Source organism: Hypanus sabinus, chromosome 5 (assembly GCF_030144855.1).
Source record: "Hypanus sabinus isolate sHypSab1 chromosome 5, sHypSab1.hap1, whole genome shotgun sequence".
NCBI lineage: Eukaryota > Metazoa > Chordata > Chondrichthyes > Myliobatiformes > Dasyatidae > Hypanus > Hypanus sabinus.
The window spans coordinates 23,832,087-23,849,704 of record NC_082710.1 but is presented as its reverse complement, the minus strand read 5'-3'; the positions used below and the strand labels follow the sequence as shown (position 1 = coordinate 23,849,704).

Here is a 17,618-nt window from a genome sequence, read left to right as displayed (position 1 = left end):
GTTGTGCTGTGTCTAGCGTGGTAGTGAAGTGGGGAGTGCTTGTCACTCTCACTTTCAGCTTCCACTGCTGGCTAGCAGTCATGCGATAAAAAGAGCTGAATGTGCCCGTCTTGCCCTGCCAGTAGGCCATAAGACCATAAAACATAACAGCAGAATTAGGCTGTTCAGCCCATCGAGTCTGCTCTGCCGTTCCATTATGGCTGATCCCAGATTCCACTCAACCCCATAGACCTGCCTTCTTGCCATATTCTTTGATGCCCTGACCAATCCCAAAACAATCAACTTCTGCCTTAAATATAGCTATGGACTTGCCCTCCACTGCCGTCTGTGACAGAGCATTCCACTGATTCACTACCCTCTGGCTAATAAAATTGCTCCTTATCTCCATTTTAAGAGGTCACCCCTCAATTTTGAGGCCTTCTAGTTCTGGATAACCCCACCAATCTCTCCACATCCACCCCGTCTAGTCCCTACAACATTCGATAGGTTTCAAAGAGATCCCCCTGCATTCTTCTAAATTCCGGCGAGTACAGGCCCAAAGCTGCCAAACGCTCTTCATATGTTAACCCCTTTATTCCTGGAATAGCCTCCCCAACAGCAAGCCTCGTGTAGTGCCTCCTCACAGGTGACACACAGAAACTGAACTCCTTCTGGACAGACTGAGCTACAGAGGATGGGGAGGAGTTCTGGCCCCTGCACATGTAGCACAAAGGCCCATCGGCGTGAGAACACGCCCCGGTGCTTGTGAACCAGATCCCCAGCTATGGGTAAATAGCCCCACTGCCTTATGGGCTGCCTCAGGAGAGACAAAGGCTACAGGAGTAAACCCAGAGCAAATCTGGAGTGAAGCCCCTAAGGTGTCTGGACGTCACTGCCATACTGGGCTGTGAGACCTCTAACGAGATTGCTAACAGGGCTGCCCGGTCGCAGCCCACCATTGCGAGCCTGAGCATCATAGACTGAGCGAAGTTGGAGAAAGGATGCTTACTTTTTTTAATCACAACCTCTCACGTAACCCCTAGCGACCCCTCATCGAGTCCCAGTTGAAAACTATGTTATTCCAACAATTACAAAAACAATTACTTCCACTTTTTGTTTTTAAAAAAAATCATAATTGGTATTGGTGTGACTTAAGTATAACTTATCAATATTCATTGCAAACCTGGGTGTTGTCCAAGCCCTGCTGCATGTGGATAAAAACAGGACTTAGGAAGTAAACATGGAGCAACCATCAGTAATGATCTATGTTTTTGAGCTGATCAGACAGGATCATTACTGAAGATAGTGGCACCTAAATCGCTACCCAAAGGTGCCCTGGTACTAAGTGTGTGCAGATTACAACTCTAACCAGTTTTGGGAAGTATTTTTTGGATTCCCATTGACTCCACATTTACCGGCTTCCTTCGTGCCAATAGCTCTTGCCTCATCTCAAGAATTTAGCTCGAATGGTGAAATTTGCATCAACACATACAAAACGCTGGAAGAAGTCAGCAGGTCAGGCAGCATCTGTGGAAAGGAATAAACAATTGATGCTTCAAGCCGCGGCCCTTCATTAGGACGCCCAGTACTGATTAATTGTTTCAACCAAAACGTCAACTCTTATGAAGTCTCAGCCCAAAACACTGACTCTTCATTCCTCTCCATAAATGCTGCCTGGCCTGCTGAGTTCTTCCAGCATTTTATGTGTGAGAGTCTGGATTTCCAGCATTTGCAGAATCTCTAGTGCTTATGAGCTCTGCGGCCAAGTGGCCCTGCAGAGACCAAACTAAGCTAGACAGTAAGGTATTGATGAGCAAGTACTACTGATAACACTGTCCACATTTCCATCGTTTTCTCAATTTAAGGATGAATGAAGTAATAAGTAGTTGGATTTGATCTTTTTTATCTGCTCTTACAAGGTGGGACATGCAAGAACAATTTCCCACATTATTAGATAAATAGCAATATTGAAGACTTATTGCAGCATGCTACACAGCATCTGTGGGCATGCTATGTTGGTGCTGGAAATCGAGTGACACTTGCAGGCTGCCGCCAGAACATCTATAGACTGTATTTGATGCAAAAAATGCCTTTTGCTGTTTGTTTCAATGTATATGTGAGAAGTAAAGCTAGTGAATTAAGACACAGCTTGTTTTGGAGCACAGTGGCATGTAGTCTGCATTACAGCCTTTAAGCTATCCCATATATTCCAGATATCACATGAAGTAAATCAAATTAACTGAAGAATTTCTTCTGTTATGGTATAGGCAGCAAAACAACTTGGTGTGTATGGCTGAAAATGTCACCTTTGGTGAATAAATAGTGGGCAAATAACTTCTTGCCACTTATGGGGGTAAGAGTAGGTTCTCCAGCCCCATATGTTTGCTCCACCATTCCAACTGATGTGTTCTGGAGTTGCATCTTCATAAATCCTTAGTAGAGTGTAGCTGTGACCTATAATTCAGAAGATATTCTTCCTTCATCTTGGTCACTAACTTATTGTGAGAATGTTCCTCATTTCTAGATTTCCCCACAAGAGGAAAGATTCCTTGAACATCTACTCTGCAAGTACCAAAAAGATTTTACATATTTTAAAGAAATCAACTTTCTTCTGAGCTCTGGAGAATATAGGCACTAAACTTCCTTATACCTCTTCATACCTGGTATCAGCACAGAAGGTTTGAGATGTCGATTCCTTTGGTTTCAGTTTACGGTCTTTTAATTCTCTGTGCATGTGAGCATCTACATTGATGCTGAAGTTTCCTCACTGTTGCTCTTACTGGAGAAATCCCCCCCTATAATCTGAAGAAAGAGCTGGGACAATCACTGAACTATGACTCCTGGATAGCTGTATTTCCAGCTTCTCAGATAGATTTAGGTATTTTCCATTACAATATGAATATTGATTAATTTCACAAGATAATTATATAGTGACAATGCTAATGACAAAGCAGTGCATACACATTCAATATTACCTACAAATCCAAACAATAATGTTGATATATTTGTAAATGAGAATGTATGTGTTGCTGCGTGAATGCAATCACCAGAGAGAGTTACTGGTAGATACAAAGCAGCTTCTTTATTCGACAAAACAAGGTACAACAGGCATCATGCTTTCAGTGGAAAGGTCTGCTGGCCCAACGTGGGGCTCAGTATTTATTTGCCGAACACAAAGGACAATTCCATATTTACAAAGTATAGACAATGCTTTCGAGGCTACATGCAAACTTCACACCTTCTGGTTCACATCCGTCCCGCAGACGCCAACATCGTCTGTGGACTGGGATTCACAGCTTTTAGGAAATGCATTGTTACAAATTAAATCCACAATACATTGTCAAGGAACAGAAGACTGGTAGACAAAACCATTTGCTAAATGTAAATGACCCAAACCCAAAAATCACTAACAGTATGGATAATAGTTCCTTGCTCCAGGTCATGAGATTACTGAACTCCCTACCACCACCTAGGTCCTATCACTTCTGAAGCACCAGTAGCATTACTTCCTGTACTTTGTGGGTGTTGTACAAGAAAGATGTGCTTGTAACTACAATATAATCTTCATCCATTCATGAGACCAGGCACTACATAGTAACATAGAAACAAGTTAGTTTATTTGAATTATATTTATTTTTTTAAATAGTATAACTTCAGAAACAAAAACATAACTGCACATTGCAGCAAAAGCCATAATGTTTTATGAGAAAAAGATTTCCACTTTTCACAACTCCCTTCATAAGATGACAATCAACTGAAGCAATAATGCCCGCTACACAACTTTTTTGAGTATAAATTGTCTAAAACATTTCAGTCAGCACATTTGATGACTAATGAAAACTTTAAGCATTGTTTTTTATAAATCATTTTATGATTGTAAAAAAGGTGACTGTCACACAAACTAGGCTGACAGCTGTCAGATTAATGAGGAGAAATTTTTCTAGACAATTTAACAACCTTGCATATTTTCATTCAACACAATTGTTGTATCAAGAATAACACCTTACAAAGTGCCACAATAAACATTTCTATTTCCCATACCACTGATAACTTAATTGTGTGATTACATCTTTTAGTCCACGAGATTAAAACTGCTTATCTCAGCATCAGCCACATTATCTAAAACACACATAGAGATGGCACTTTACTTTTTGAATAAGTTTAACTGCTTCCTTCTGCATTTAAGACATTCATTTCCTTGGTGTAAATTCTATATAATGGCCCCCTTCAATGCTTCTTGGGTTTCTGGCTGAGCTGAAGACCTGGCCTGTTGAGGTGTTTGAAAGCAGTGTTCTCACTGTTAAGATTTTCATTTCTTCCCCATGTGGAAGAATTCTTTTCTATACAACAACTAATTAAAAATTTTCTCTTAAATTTCTTGATGCCAAGTTACATTCTACATGCAATGGTAAAATATTTCAATAAATCAGTTCATGAACACGTTGCCTTCTGCATTGCTTCAATTAAATTTCTAGTGTGAAGAGCCAAATGTAGCATTTTCATCCTAACAACACACACAAAATGCTGGTGGAACACAACAGGCTAGGCAGCATCTATAGGGAGAAGCGCTGTTGATGTTTCAGGCCGAGACCCTTCGTCCTGACCCCTCGGCCCGAAACGTCGACAGCGCTTCTCCCTATAGATGCTGCCTAGCCTGCTGTGTTCCACTAGCATTTTGTGTGTGTTGTTTGAATTTCCAGCATCTGCAGATTTCCTCATGTTTGATTTTCATCCTAAATTGTGATTATCTATAGAGTATAACAATCAAAAAGTTTCATTCTTTCTCAGAAGGGTCAAATATTCAAGAGACAAGGTCATGTGCTGTGAGTTCTATGGTTCTATGTCAACTTGAGTTCTGAAAAGTTACATTTTGCTTTAATGACGGCACTTCTAGTGTTTATACTGGAATGTCACGAGATCATAAAATTAGTACATTAAGAGGAACATTTTAAAAGATTTGGCCTACATCCACTTCTCACAGGAATGCTCCCATTAATGTTTTATGAAAAAATGATCTCATTTATTTCCCATCAAAGAACAGACTGCATTGTATGCAATTTAATTCATAGATTACTAGTTTGTAGTTAAATTTCCTGCTTGAGAATGCTAAATCATTCACAATCTACCAAATGTACTTGTGAGCATGGTTTATAATGAGACTAACAACTCAAACTAAATCACATAATGGTCACCAATAAACACCAGACAACACAATAGATGAACACTACAATTTTTAGAGTTATTTTAATTTTAGCTAATCTTTTGCAACAACAACACAGTGAAGAGCAAGCTACTTTCTGCACACAACTTGTAATTTCAATGCACGAAGAGCTCAATTTAACAGTTTTCCATTTGGCCACCATCTTAACTAACAATCTGCATATACATGTGCGTAATAATAGAACTTCCCATCCATTTTTACTAGAGCTCTGGCTCATGGTGAAACAGTAAAATCAATGCTTTAAATCTTGGCATATTATTTTGAAATTGTATTGTTGGTAATGTATCTTCCAATATTTTATTAACAGGAAGAATCTTTCACTAAGAGTTACAATCTCTGCATCATGTTTTATCAGATTAAGCAATATTATTTTTACTAAATATATTCTCTCTGATAAGTTATACATTAAATATTCAGTTGCAATGAAATTAATTTGTAACTAGGAAGATGGTGATCACATTGCAATATGCCAAAATGCAACATTACAAATTAAACCTTTTGCCAATTTCAAATTGTTAAGATTAGGTATGATTTGACAGGTATTATTTTCCAAATATATTGAACTGCCACTTAAACATGAAGCCAGAAACTAAACTAAAATAATGAAAATTCTCAGCCTTTGAGTTACTTTTAAGAGGAAATGTTAATATCAATTTGGGCCAATTACACTTAGGTACAGGAAATTTATTATTTTTGCTCAAACAGTCTTAGGAAAAAAAGTACATAGTTTCTTCCACATACTTTTAAATACAATGCTATGGAAATTAATTCTTCACAGTTTATAAAACCACAGAACACAATGGAACAAGATGCAAGGGCCTTTTTATACATACATCAGACAAATATTAAACACAACACTTTCTTCCCCTCTCTTTCTTCCTCACCATTCATTTGTCAGTTTTTAAAAAATAACTTTTATTCTACTGAACTTCACTACTTCTCCAAGTTCTATTGGAACAACAAATCAAATTTGTGTTTCCATACATCTTCAGGTGTAATGTCAAACTTGTCCAAAAATAGTTTCCAGAGTTGCTGCAACATGAACTGCGGAGAATGGGAGAATATCTAGGACTGAAAGAAGATAAAGTACATTAGTAATTTTTATTTACCTTGCCAAGAATAATCCAATAGCATTCCTACACAACTCTAAATGCATGGCTAAAAGCATTCAAGAACCGAATCGTAAAACCCAAAAGAATGTATCAATGAGAGATAATCTTTTCAAAGTTATCATCCCTTTACTACCTTGAAAAGATCTGAACTGAGTGCCCAAACATTGAAAAAACCTCTTTAATTCTTTCATTAAAGATGACAGATTATTTTACATCAAATATAAACAGCAATCTTATCTAAAATTGTGACCATTGTATAGATTTAAACGAAATGTACTGAAACCTTAAACTTGTGCAAACGTCGGTTGAAAACAGCCGAAATAATAGATGGGGCTGAACTGAAAATTGAAATATCAACTGCTTTGAATATAACTTACATTTATAAATGGCATATTTAGACCAGTTAAAGACAATCTAGCATAAAGAGAATAAATTAATTGTTTTATTAAGGTCAAAAATGTCTGAAGATCAATTTACCTTATGTTAGTTCTTCTTTAAAAATGTTAAAATGTAATTAATGTAATTAAAATCTAATTTTCCGTTGTCATTTATTTGCATCCGCAAAGGAAACAGCATTATGAAGGACCCCATGCACCCCTCATACAATCTCTTCTCCTTCCTGCCATCTGGGAAAAGGCTCTGAAGCATTTGGGCTCTCACGACCAGACTATATAACAGTTTCTTCCCCCAAGCTATCAGACTCCTCAATACCCGAAGCCTGGACTGACACCTTACTGCCCTAAAGTCCTGTTTATTATTTATTGTAATGTCTGCACTGTTATTGTGCACTTTATGCAGTCCAGTGTAGGTCTGTAGTCTAGTGTAGCTTCCTCTGCGTTGTTTTTTTTATTACATAGTTCAGTCTAGTTTTTTGTACTGTGTTATCTAAACCATGGTCCTGAAAAACGTTGTCTCATTTTTACTATGTACTGTACCAGCAGTTATAGTCGAAATGACAATAAAAGTTGACTTGACTTGACCTTATAACAAAGGAAGTCAACAGAATCAAAAGTTAGGCCTAACATCAAGAGTAAGATGGAGATAATAAATGACAAGGAAATCAGCAGAGATTCAATAGAGGTTTGGTTCTGGATATAATTAAATTTTACTAGAAATAGAAAAGAATGCTTCTATCAGTAATGTAACAAATACCCGTAAATGATATGAATAAGCTGTAATGATGAGGAATTAATGCCATTCAATGAGGTCTAGCCAACTAGACTACTGAGCCAAGAGTCTGTTGGTTCTATGCTTCCTATTTATTGATCCTTGATAAAAGTGCAAATGTGGGCAAAGGCACATTCAGGTTTGGACAAAGTCAGGATGCATTCCACATTAACTGAATCTCAGTCTCTGGGCCATCAAATGAAGAATGAGCACTCGAAGAAAGCAGTGAAAGACCTTTCAGAATCCACTGATGAAAAATCTTTTGGAATATTTTCAGAAAGATACTTCATTCACAAATGAGTTGTAGTACGCTGTATTTTAAGTGTCCATTAGCTAATTACATTATGTAATAACTTAGTTTTGCTTTATATGAACAAAAATTATTTTTACAGTATATAGAACGTGGTAATATAGAACTTGCATGTGGTGCAATATTCTACAACATTTCAAGATGTTCGGACAATATTTTTTCTGCTAAATCTTCTCTAAATAAAGCTGAAATGAGAATGCACGTGAAGGGAAAATAATAGATTACCATCAATGTTTCTGTTACTACACAAGCAAATTTTCATGTTTTCTTTAAACACAGGCTCCTGTAAAAAAAATTACTGTAGACTACAATACAGTATTCCATTTTCTACAAGAATATTTTTGAATTGAAATGTAAATGGGTTAGGAATACTATATCATACTGTTAATATGTACAATATATGTAATGTGTTAGCATTAACTATGATGGTGATGATCGTAATACCTGCCATTGTCATGGTTAACATTTGATTAATGAACAGAATTACCTCCCCAAAGATGCCAAGTCTGCTTTCTGTCTGTGGTAGCTTCATTCCTATTGGAATGCGCTCCCAAAGCTGCAGCAACTGTTCTCCAACCTGTGGCTCTAGCTCCTAAATAGAACAAAAAGCAAGACAAAGTCTAACTTCATGATGTCTTTTAGCACCATTTTAAACAGTTTCTAATAGCACACCACTCTTAGCCCATAAGAATACACATCTATGAAAATATGCATTACTCATTTAATCCAGTCCCTTTGAATGACAAAACTCAACTCAAAAACACTTTTTAGAAATGCATATTTTTTTGAAATTCAAGGAATAGGTGTACAAAATTATTGACAAGCTTAATTAGATTTAATAACAAAATATTTTCCATGGACTGCATATCTTTTGAAAATCATGGAATGGATGTCCAAAGTTACTGACAAGTTGAATTAGCTTCAACAACTTCCAACTGCAATTAAAAGAACATATTGATTTAAAGAAACCCATCAATTCTAAACAAATTTTCACGAGCAGAAGAGTAAACAAAATAAATTGACAATAAAGTCAATCAAGCAGCAAAGGAGGGTCAAAATACATTAAGATGTTAAAACGGGAAAATAACACAATAGTCATGATACATTAATTAATCAATGATATAAATCAAAGTAAACAGGTGAGATCCGAAAGTACACAGGTGACCAAAATTAGAAACTAAATAGTCCAGATAATTTAACTTTAGGGGTAAAAAACAAAAAGAAAAAAGGATGGTGCATATCAATACAGTGGAAAGAAATTATCCTGACTTCTCAGATCATAATGCAAAATCAATTCATGAAGAGCAAAGAAAAGTAGCTAAGAGCAGAAAACAGTGGTAAATGTTATTTATGGGCCACCAAATTGTGCAGGTAAAATTGGGTATGGAATAAATCAGGAAATTGGATGTGTACATATCAGAGGTAATATAGCACTCAAGATCGAGCTTAACCAACAGTTCTACTCAACAAACCAAATGTTGCAATAACATGGATGAAGAATTCAGGAAGCACATCAAATCAACCAGGTTGATAACCAGGGTTATTTTAGGTCATATTTTTAATGTAATGAAAGAGGGTTAATTAATATTCTGATTTTCAAAGAACCAATAGGGAAGAGTGACTATAGAATGACTGAATTTGACTTTGAGTTTCCAAGTGATATACTTCAATGCAAAGTAGGGTCTAGATAAAAGAAACAAAGAAAGCAAGAAAGGAGGAATAACTGTGATTGATGGGAAGAATACGTGAAAATGGTATGACATCATACAGATAATGATGATATAAAGGCTCTAATAATTTAAAGCAATATGAGCAATTAGCAAAAACAAAATCCTTTAGGGCATAAAGACTTAAAAGCGTGTAAAATGCCAGGAATATTAGTAGACCTGAGGACTGGAAGCATTTTAGAACTCAACAAAAGAAGACCAAGAAATTAATAAAGTTAAAATACCCAATAGTAACAGGAACATTAAGGAGCAGACAGGGAGACAGATTCTGGAAAGGTGTAATAATAAAAGGGTTGTCGTGGTGGAACATTTTAATTCCCCAAATATTAATTGGCATTTTTCTAGAGTAAAGGGTTTAGAAGGGGTGAAGTTTGTTGGGTGTGTTCAGGAAGGTTTCCTGACACAATATGTAGATAAAAGGCTGTACTTTATCTGGTATTGGGAAATGAACCTGATCAGGTATCAGGTCTCTCAGTGGGAAAGCATTTTGGAGATAGTGATCACAATTCTATCTCCTTTACCATAGCACTGGAGAGGGATAGGAACAGACAAGTTAGGAAAGCATTTAATTGGAGTAAGAGGAGATATGAAGCTACCAGGCAGGAACTTGGAAGCATAAATTGGGAACAGATGTTCTCAAGGAAATGTACAGCAGAAATATAGCAAATGTTCAGGGGATACTTGCAGGTCTGTTCCAATGAAACAGGGAAAGGATGGTAGGGTATAGGAACCGTGATGTACAAAGGGTGTTGAAAATCTAGTCAAGCACAAAAGAAAAGCTTACGAAAGGTTCAAAAAACTAGGTAATGATAGAGATCTAGAAGATTATAAGACTAGCAGGAAGGAGCTTAAGAATGAAATTGGGAGAGCCAGAAGGGGTCATGAGAAGACCTTGGCGAGTAGGATTAAAGAATACCCCAAGGCATTCTATAAGTATGTGGTCAGCAAGAGGATAAGACGTGAGAGAATAGGAGCAATCAAGTGTGTCAGTGGAAAAGTGTATATGGAACCAGAGGAGATAGCAGAGGTACTTAATGAATACTTTCCTTCAGTATTCACTATGGAAAAAGATCTTGGCAATTGTAGGGATGAATTACAGCGGACTGAATAGCTTGAGCATACAGACATTAAGAAAGAGGATCCACTGGAGCTTTTGGAAAGCATCAAGTTGGATAAGTCTCTGGGACCGGACGAGATGAGCCCCAGGCTACTGTGGGAGGCAAGGGAGGAGATTGCTGAGCCTCTGGCAATACTCTTTGCAACATCAGTGGGGACTGGGGACGGGAGAGGTTCCAGAGGATTGGAGGGCTGCAGATGTTGTTCCTTTATTCAAGAAGGGGAGTAGAAAATTATAGACCAGGAAATTATAGACCAGTGAGTCTTACTTCAGTGGCTGGTAAGTTACATAGAAACACAGAAAACCTAAAGTACAATACAGGCCCTTTGGCCCACAAAATTGTGCTGAACATGTCCCTACCTTAGAAATTACTAGGCTCTCTATTTTACTAAGCTCCATGTACCTATCTAAGAGTCTCTTAAAAGACCCTATCATATCTGCCTCCACCACCATTGCCAGCAGCCCATTCCATGCACTCATCACTCTGTGAGTAAAAAACTTACCCCTGACATCTCCTCTGTACCTACACCCCAGCACCTTAAACCTGTGTCCTCTTGTGGCAACCATTTCAGCCCTGGGAAAAAGCCTCTGACTATCCACACAATCAATGCCTCTCATCATCTTATACACCTCTATCAAGTCACCTCTCATTCTCTGTCGTTCCAAGGAGAAAAGGCAGAGTTCACTCAACCTATTCTCATAAAGCATGCTCCCCAATCCAGGCAAAATCCCTGTAAATCTCCTCTGCACCCTTCCTATGGCTTCCACGTCCTTCCTGAAGTGAAGCGACCAGAACTGAGCACAGTACTCCAAGTGGGGTCTGACCAGAGTCCTATATAGCTGCAACATTACCTCTCGGCTCCTAAATTCAGTTCCACGATTGATGAAGGCCAATACACTGTACGCCTTCTTAACCACAGAGTCAACCTGCGCAGCTGCTTTGAGTGTCCTATGGTCTCAGACCTCAAGATCCTTCTGATCCTCCACACTGTCAAGAGTCTTACCAATTTCAAGCCTGATAGCCTCATAATACTCCTTACTCCAATTAAACGCTTAATTCTAACTTGTCTGTTCCTATCTCTCTCCAATGCTATTGTAAAGGAGACAGAATTATGATCACAATCTCCAAAATGCTCTCCCAATGAGATATCTGACACCTGACCAGGTTCATTTCCCAATACCAAATCAAGTACAGCCTCTCCTCTTGTAGGCTTATCTATCTATTGTGTCAACTTGATGGAAAAGGTCAGGAGAGGCAGGATTTATGAATATTTGGAGAGGAGTAATATGATTAGGAATAGTCAGCACAGCTTTGTCAAAGGCAGATCGTGCCTTACAAGCCTGATAGAATTTTTTGAGGATGTGACTAAACACATTGATGAAGGTAGAGCAGTTACATAGAAACATAGAAAATAGGTGCAGGAGTAGGCCATTCAGTCCTTCGAGCCTGCACCGCCATTCAGTATGAGCATGGTTGATCATCAGTTGATGTAGTGTATATGGATTTCAGCAAGGCATTTGATAAGGTACCCAATGCAAGGCTTATTGAGAAAGTAAGGAGGCATGGGATCCAAAGGGACATTCCTTTGTGGATCAGAATTGGCTTGCTCACAGAAGGCAAAGACCGGTTGTAGACAGGTCATATTCTGCATGGAGGTCGGTGACCAGTGGTGTGCCTCAGTGATCTGTTCTGGGACCACTACTCCTCGTGCGTTATAAATGACCTGGATGAGGAAGTGGAGGGATGGGTTAGTAAATTTGCTGATGACACAAAGGTTGGGGGTGTTGTGGATACTGTGTTGTGCTTTCAGAAGTTACAATGGGACATCAATAGGATGCAAAATTGAGCTAAGAAGTGGCAGATAGAGTTCAACTCAGATAAGTTTGAGGTGGTTCATTTTGATAGGTCAAATATGATGGCAGAATATAGTATTAATGGTAAGACTCTTGGCAGTGTGTAGGATCAGAGGGATCTTGGGGTCCAAGTCCATAGGACTCAAAGCAGCTGCAAAGATTGACTGTGTAGTAAGAAGGCATATGGTACATTGGCCTTCATCAACCATGGGATTGGAGCTTAAGAGCTGAGTGGTAATGTTACAGCTATATAGGACCCTGGTCAGATCCCACTTGGAGTACTGTGCTCAGTTCTGATTACCTCACTCCAGGAACGATATGGAAACTATAGAAAGGGTGCAGAGGAGATTTATAAGGAAGTTGCCTGGATTAGGAGAATGGGTTGAGTGAACTCGACCTTTTCTCCTTGGAGCAGCAGAGGATGAGAGGTGACTTGATAGAAGTGTATAAGATGATGAGAGGCATTGATTGTGTGGATAGTCAGAGGGTTTTCCCCAGAGCTGAAATGGCTAACACAAAAGGGCACAGTTTTAAGGCACTTGTAAGTATGTACAGATGAGATGTCAGGGGTAAGTCCTTTATGCAAAGAGTGGTGAGTGGGTGGAATGGGCTACCAGTGACAGTGGTGGAGGCAGATACAATAGGGTCTTTTAAGAGCCTTTTAGATAGGTACATGGAGCTTAGAAAAATAGAAGGCTATGGGTAACCCTAGGTAATTTCTAAAGTAAGTACATGTTCAGCACAGCATTGTGGGCTAAAGGGCCTGTTTTGTGCTACAGGCTTTCTATGCTTCTATGTGTAGAATATGAGAGCAGACCAATAAGGAAACTAAAAACAGACTGTAACACGTTTTATAAATATGTAAAATGGCAATAATTAGTGACAGCAAGTGTGGGTCTATAAGAGAACAAGACAGGAAAAATAATAACAGTGAGTAAGCAAAAAGGATTAATCATGTCTTCACAGAAGTGGAAAATTTGTCAGAAATTAGAGGATCAAGGTAAAATAAGGAAAACCAGGGGAATAAAATAATAGTGAAAAATTATACCAGGAACTGATGAGTTTCACAGTTAATAAATCACCAAAGCTGATGATTTATGTCCCAGTTATTTGAAAGAGGCAGCTTTAGAGGTAGTGTATGTTCTGGTTATCATTGGAATATAGAACAAAGGACAATACAGCACAGGAATAGGCTCCTCATTTATAGATATCTCTGCTGACTACGATACAACCTAAACTAATCCCATCTGACTGTGCATGGTTTATATTCCTCGGTTCCCTACCAGTTCACGCCTCTGTCTAAATACCTATTAGATATTGTTGTTGTATCTGCTTTTCCTACATCCCTTCACATGACGATCCAGGCACTTATCACAACACTTGCCTTGTATATCTCCTTTAAACATTCTTAATTCTACCTTAAAACCCTGCCCTCCAGAATGTAACATTTCACCCTGGGAAATATAGTATGACTTTCTATTTATGCCTTTTATAACATTAAATACTTCTATCGGGTCTCCCCACAGCCTCTGGAGCTCATGAGAAAACAATCCAAGTCTGTCTTTATAGCAATTGCTCTTATGCTGATGAACCTCTTCTGCACTCTCTCTAAAGCCTCCAGATCTTTCCTAAAGTGTAGCAACCAGAATTATACAAAATACTCCAAGTGTGGTCTAACCAGTTTTATACACAACTTCTCAACTTTTCCACTCAGAGCTTTCAATGATGAAGACAAGAGTGTTATCCAGCTTTTCCTCTCTATTTACTTGTATTGCCACTTTAAGGGAGCTTGACCCTGAGATCCCTTTGTATATTAATACTCATGAGGGTGCTTCCATTTTCTGTGTACCTTTCTTTAGTGTTTTATGGAAACAGGCTATTCACCCCAACCCTTCCACACTGACCAGTGGGCACACTTCAGTATTAATCCCGTTGTTTAGAATGAATACCATCTTGTTCTCACTTAAACATCGCAAGATGCAAATACAGCAGTAAGTGTCAGAGAAAACGTTCCAGTGCTAACCTGAACAATGTGGCTGGCTCAAAGAAACCTCGGAGGTCTAGCTAGTGATTGTACATCTGGAAATCTAAGATGTGTTAGCTGAGTAAGTATATCATTGCAGGGCAGCTGATCAGATCAGGAATAATTAACACATGGTTTTAGTTATATGACATTAAAGCACATCATAGTGGGGTACGATAGCTTTTCCCATAACACTAATGTGCTTTGACAGTGGGAACATAGCCAACTTCACCTACATCAGTTTACAGCACTGAAATGCTCTTAAAAAAGATAAATAAGAACAGCTGATTAATAATTCTTAAAGGAACTAAATACAAAGTTCTATTACATGTTCAAATTAAGTTATTTGCACCGGACAGATATTAGTGAAGAGAATAAAATGGAGAGTAAAACAAAGTTCTAACAGAACAAAATATTCATCTAAGCATACAAATAGGTAAATTTAATTTTGTATAAATGCTCTTCTACAGAAAAATATACACCAAATATATATTCAAGATTAGGTCATACCTGTCCATCTCTGCTAATCTGGACTTTCTTATTATCATTCCATGGGTTGAGGAGATGGTGGGCAATTTGGAAAGGAAGGCTTTCCTTTCTTATCCATTCAACTCGGAAGATCCCTCCTAGCCCAGCCGAACCCCACTCCTGGCTTCTTTCTCTCCCTATCTCAGAGATCATTCTGGCAAATCCCTAAAGAAAGCAGAGCAATCTTTAATTAGTTTTTAAATCATCTAATTTTCTCCCTGTAGATGATCTGTCCTATTACTCAACCAACAATTAGGCGGTACTTTAGAAAGTTTCAGTTCATTATTTTTCACTCTGTTCTTGTGCAGTAAGCTTTACGGTTATATTCACCAAAGATATAATGGAACAACTTTTATCTACCCATTTATTTATTTAGACATACAACATGGAACAGGCCTTCCAGCCCAATGAGCTGCACTGCCAGCAACCTACCTATTTAACTCTAGACTAATCACAGGACAAGTTTTCAATTAACCTACTAACTGGTAAGACTGTGGGAAGAAACCAGAGCACCCAGAGGAAACACACATGATCATGGAGAGCATGTACAAAATCCTCACAGTTGCAGCCACAAATAAACTCCAAACTTCAATGCCTCAAGCTGCAATAGAGTTGCGGTAACCACTCCAAGGGTAGAGCAAAGTCACAATGGTGTTAAACGGCGATTCGTTGGCTTGCATCTTTAGAAACAGCTCTATTTCTGTCTTTGATATTTCTTTTTTCTCCTTTTCAAGGTTCATTTGAAGATTTTTTTGCTGGTGGGGGAGGGGGTCATTACTTTGCTGCTTCCTGTGCGTGGGAGGGGGAGCTGGGGGGGATTTGGGGTTCTAACGTTAAACTGTCATTCATTCTTTGGGGCACTCCTTTGTTATCGTGGATGTTTGCGAAGAAAAAGAATTTCAGGATGTATATTGTATACATTTCTCTGACATTAAATGTACCTATTGAACTATGCTACTGTGACTTTTGATGGTTACACCTTGGCTTTTCATAATCCATCAAAATTCACTAAAATCTCAGAATAAAACTTCAGATCTTGTGCATTGCTGAAACAGTCTTCAAGAAATTCAATTTGCTGCCAAATAAACTAAACTTTTCAGGATGGAAAAGTCAAGAAGAAAGAACAACAGCAGACCACGTGGAACAAGCTTTTTCCACTGTTTATTTAGAGGCTGATCTGTGATTGAACTCCCATAGATCACTTTGTTAAAGGTCTATTCGTTAAATCTAAAACTTATAATAGATTGACCAGCAATTGGTGTGTGTGAGAGATTGTGCTATACTTCAGCTGTACCACTGCTGTAAAATATTTCCTGCGCATGGCCCTTTGATTTAGACTTTCCATCCAGCAGAAACAGCTCATCTCAAATTGCCTTCTCGGTTATTTTTCAATAGATAGTGGAGATGATCAGATCACTTCCTATCCACTTATATTAACAATATTATCCCTCAGAATCTATGATAAATTCCACATCGCCACTCCAACAAGGTTATTATCTCCTCAAAGAACTCCAGGTATAATCAAAGTAGAGCTTCAAAACTGCAACCGCAAAGTGAGTGGAGACACAAAAGACTTCAGATCCTGGCATCTGAAGCAATAAACAACTAGTTGGAGGAACTCAGCAAGTTGAGCAGCACCTCAGGTGCAAAAGAAACGGTTGACATTTCAGGCTGAAACCCTAGGTCAGGAGACCAATTAAGTGCCCAAAGAGAAGTTACTTGAAAAAGAGCCTTTCCTTGATATTGTAAGTTCTACAAGCAATTAAATGAAAATGAACAGCCGTTTCTTAAACTTTTACCTGAAAGTGTCCTGATCCTTGTACAGAAAATACCAGATACACAATACTGCTTTCCCAAAATGCACGGTTTAATTTCCGTTCATTGCTGGGTGTAGTTGACCAAATTCCCTTTTGTTGTGATATTTCAAGATTACGAAGGTTGCTGCTTTTCAAAATGAAGAAACGAACTGGTACATTTGGTCTTGGTGATGGAGACTTTGACCCCTGAGGACAAAATTATGATATTTTATTAACTTTTAATCCTCTTCTAGAGTGAACAAAAGTCTAACTGAGAAAAATTTGTGCCTAAGAAAGACTGCTCTCTTCTGGGCAGCAGGGGATGATTTGAATCATACTTTAGGACTTTCCCTCAATGTTGCCAAACCACACCAGCTGGCATTATAAATGAAAAAAAAATTCATACATATATGGAAACTATGCTGCCAGACCTCAAGAATTTACAATTTCTTTCCAATAGTTAAATAGCTTTAACTATTTAGACTCAGTCTGTTAACAGATATATTTGCAATGCAAATAGTATACTGAAGTTTACAATTAAACTGTAAAGAATATACTTTGAGCAAATTACATATAAAAATGAATCGCTGATGCAAATATTGATTCTAGGCATCAAATTCAAACTCCTAAAGTTAAGCATTGGTCTTACTGTAACAGCAAATTACTTTTTTTGAAGACACTTAGGTCTTTGACTTTGAGTACTATTTTTGATGATGTCTGGAATTGAATGGTCCGGGTGAAAACTAAACTGAGCACTAGAAAGTGGATTCCTGGCAAGTAAGTA

At 38.1% G+C, this 17,618-nt stretch overlaps 1 protein-coding gene across 4 annotated transcripts in view; it reads right to left on the bottom strand.

The window, feature by feature from the left end:
• Positions 1-3,046: 3,046 nt before the first annotated feature.
• The window catches only part of ythdc2 (YTH domain containing 2), a 76,344-nt gene continuing 61,772 nt past the window's right edge, over positions 3,047-17,618 (bottom strand). For 3 of the 4 annotated variants that reach the window (XM_059969580.1, XM_059969581.1, XM_059969582.1), the window contains 4 exons: positions 16,838-17,041; positions 15,021-15,203; positions 8,277-8,381; positions 4,600-6,271 (listed from right to left, as the gene is read on the bottom strand). In XM_059969580.1, coding sequence (XP_059825563.1) covers positions 6,266-6,271; positions 8,277-8,381; positions 15,021-15,203; positions 16,838-17,041 — 498 coding nt within the window. In that variant the 3' untranslated portion in view covers positions 4,600-6,265. Of the gene's footprint in view, positions 6,272-8,276; positions 8,382-15,020; positions 15,204-16,837; positions 17,042-17,618 lie in introns of all 4 variants that reach the window. The other variant, XM_059969583.1, reaches the window with a different exon arrangement.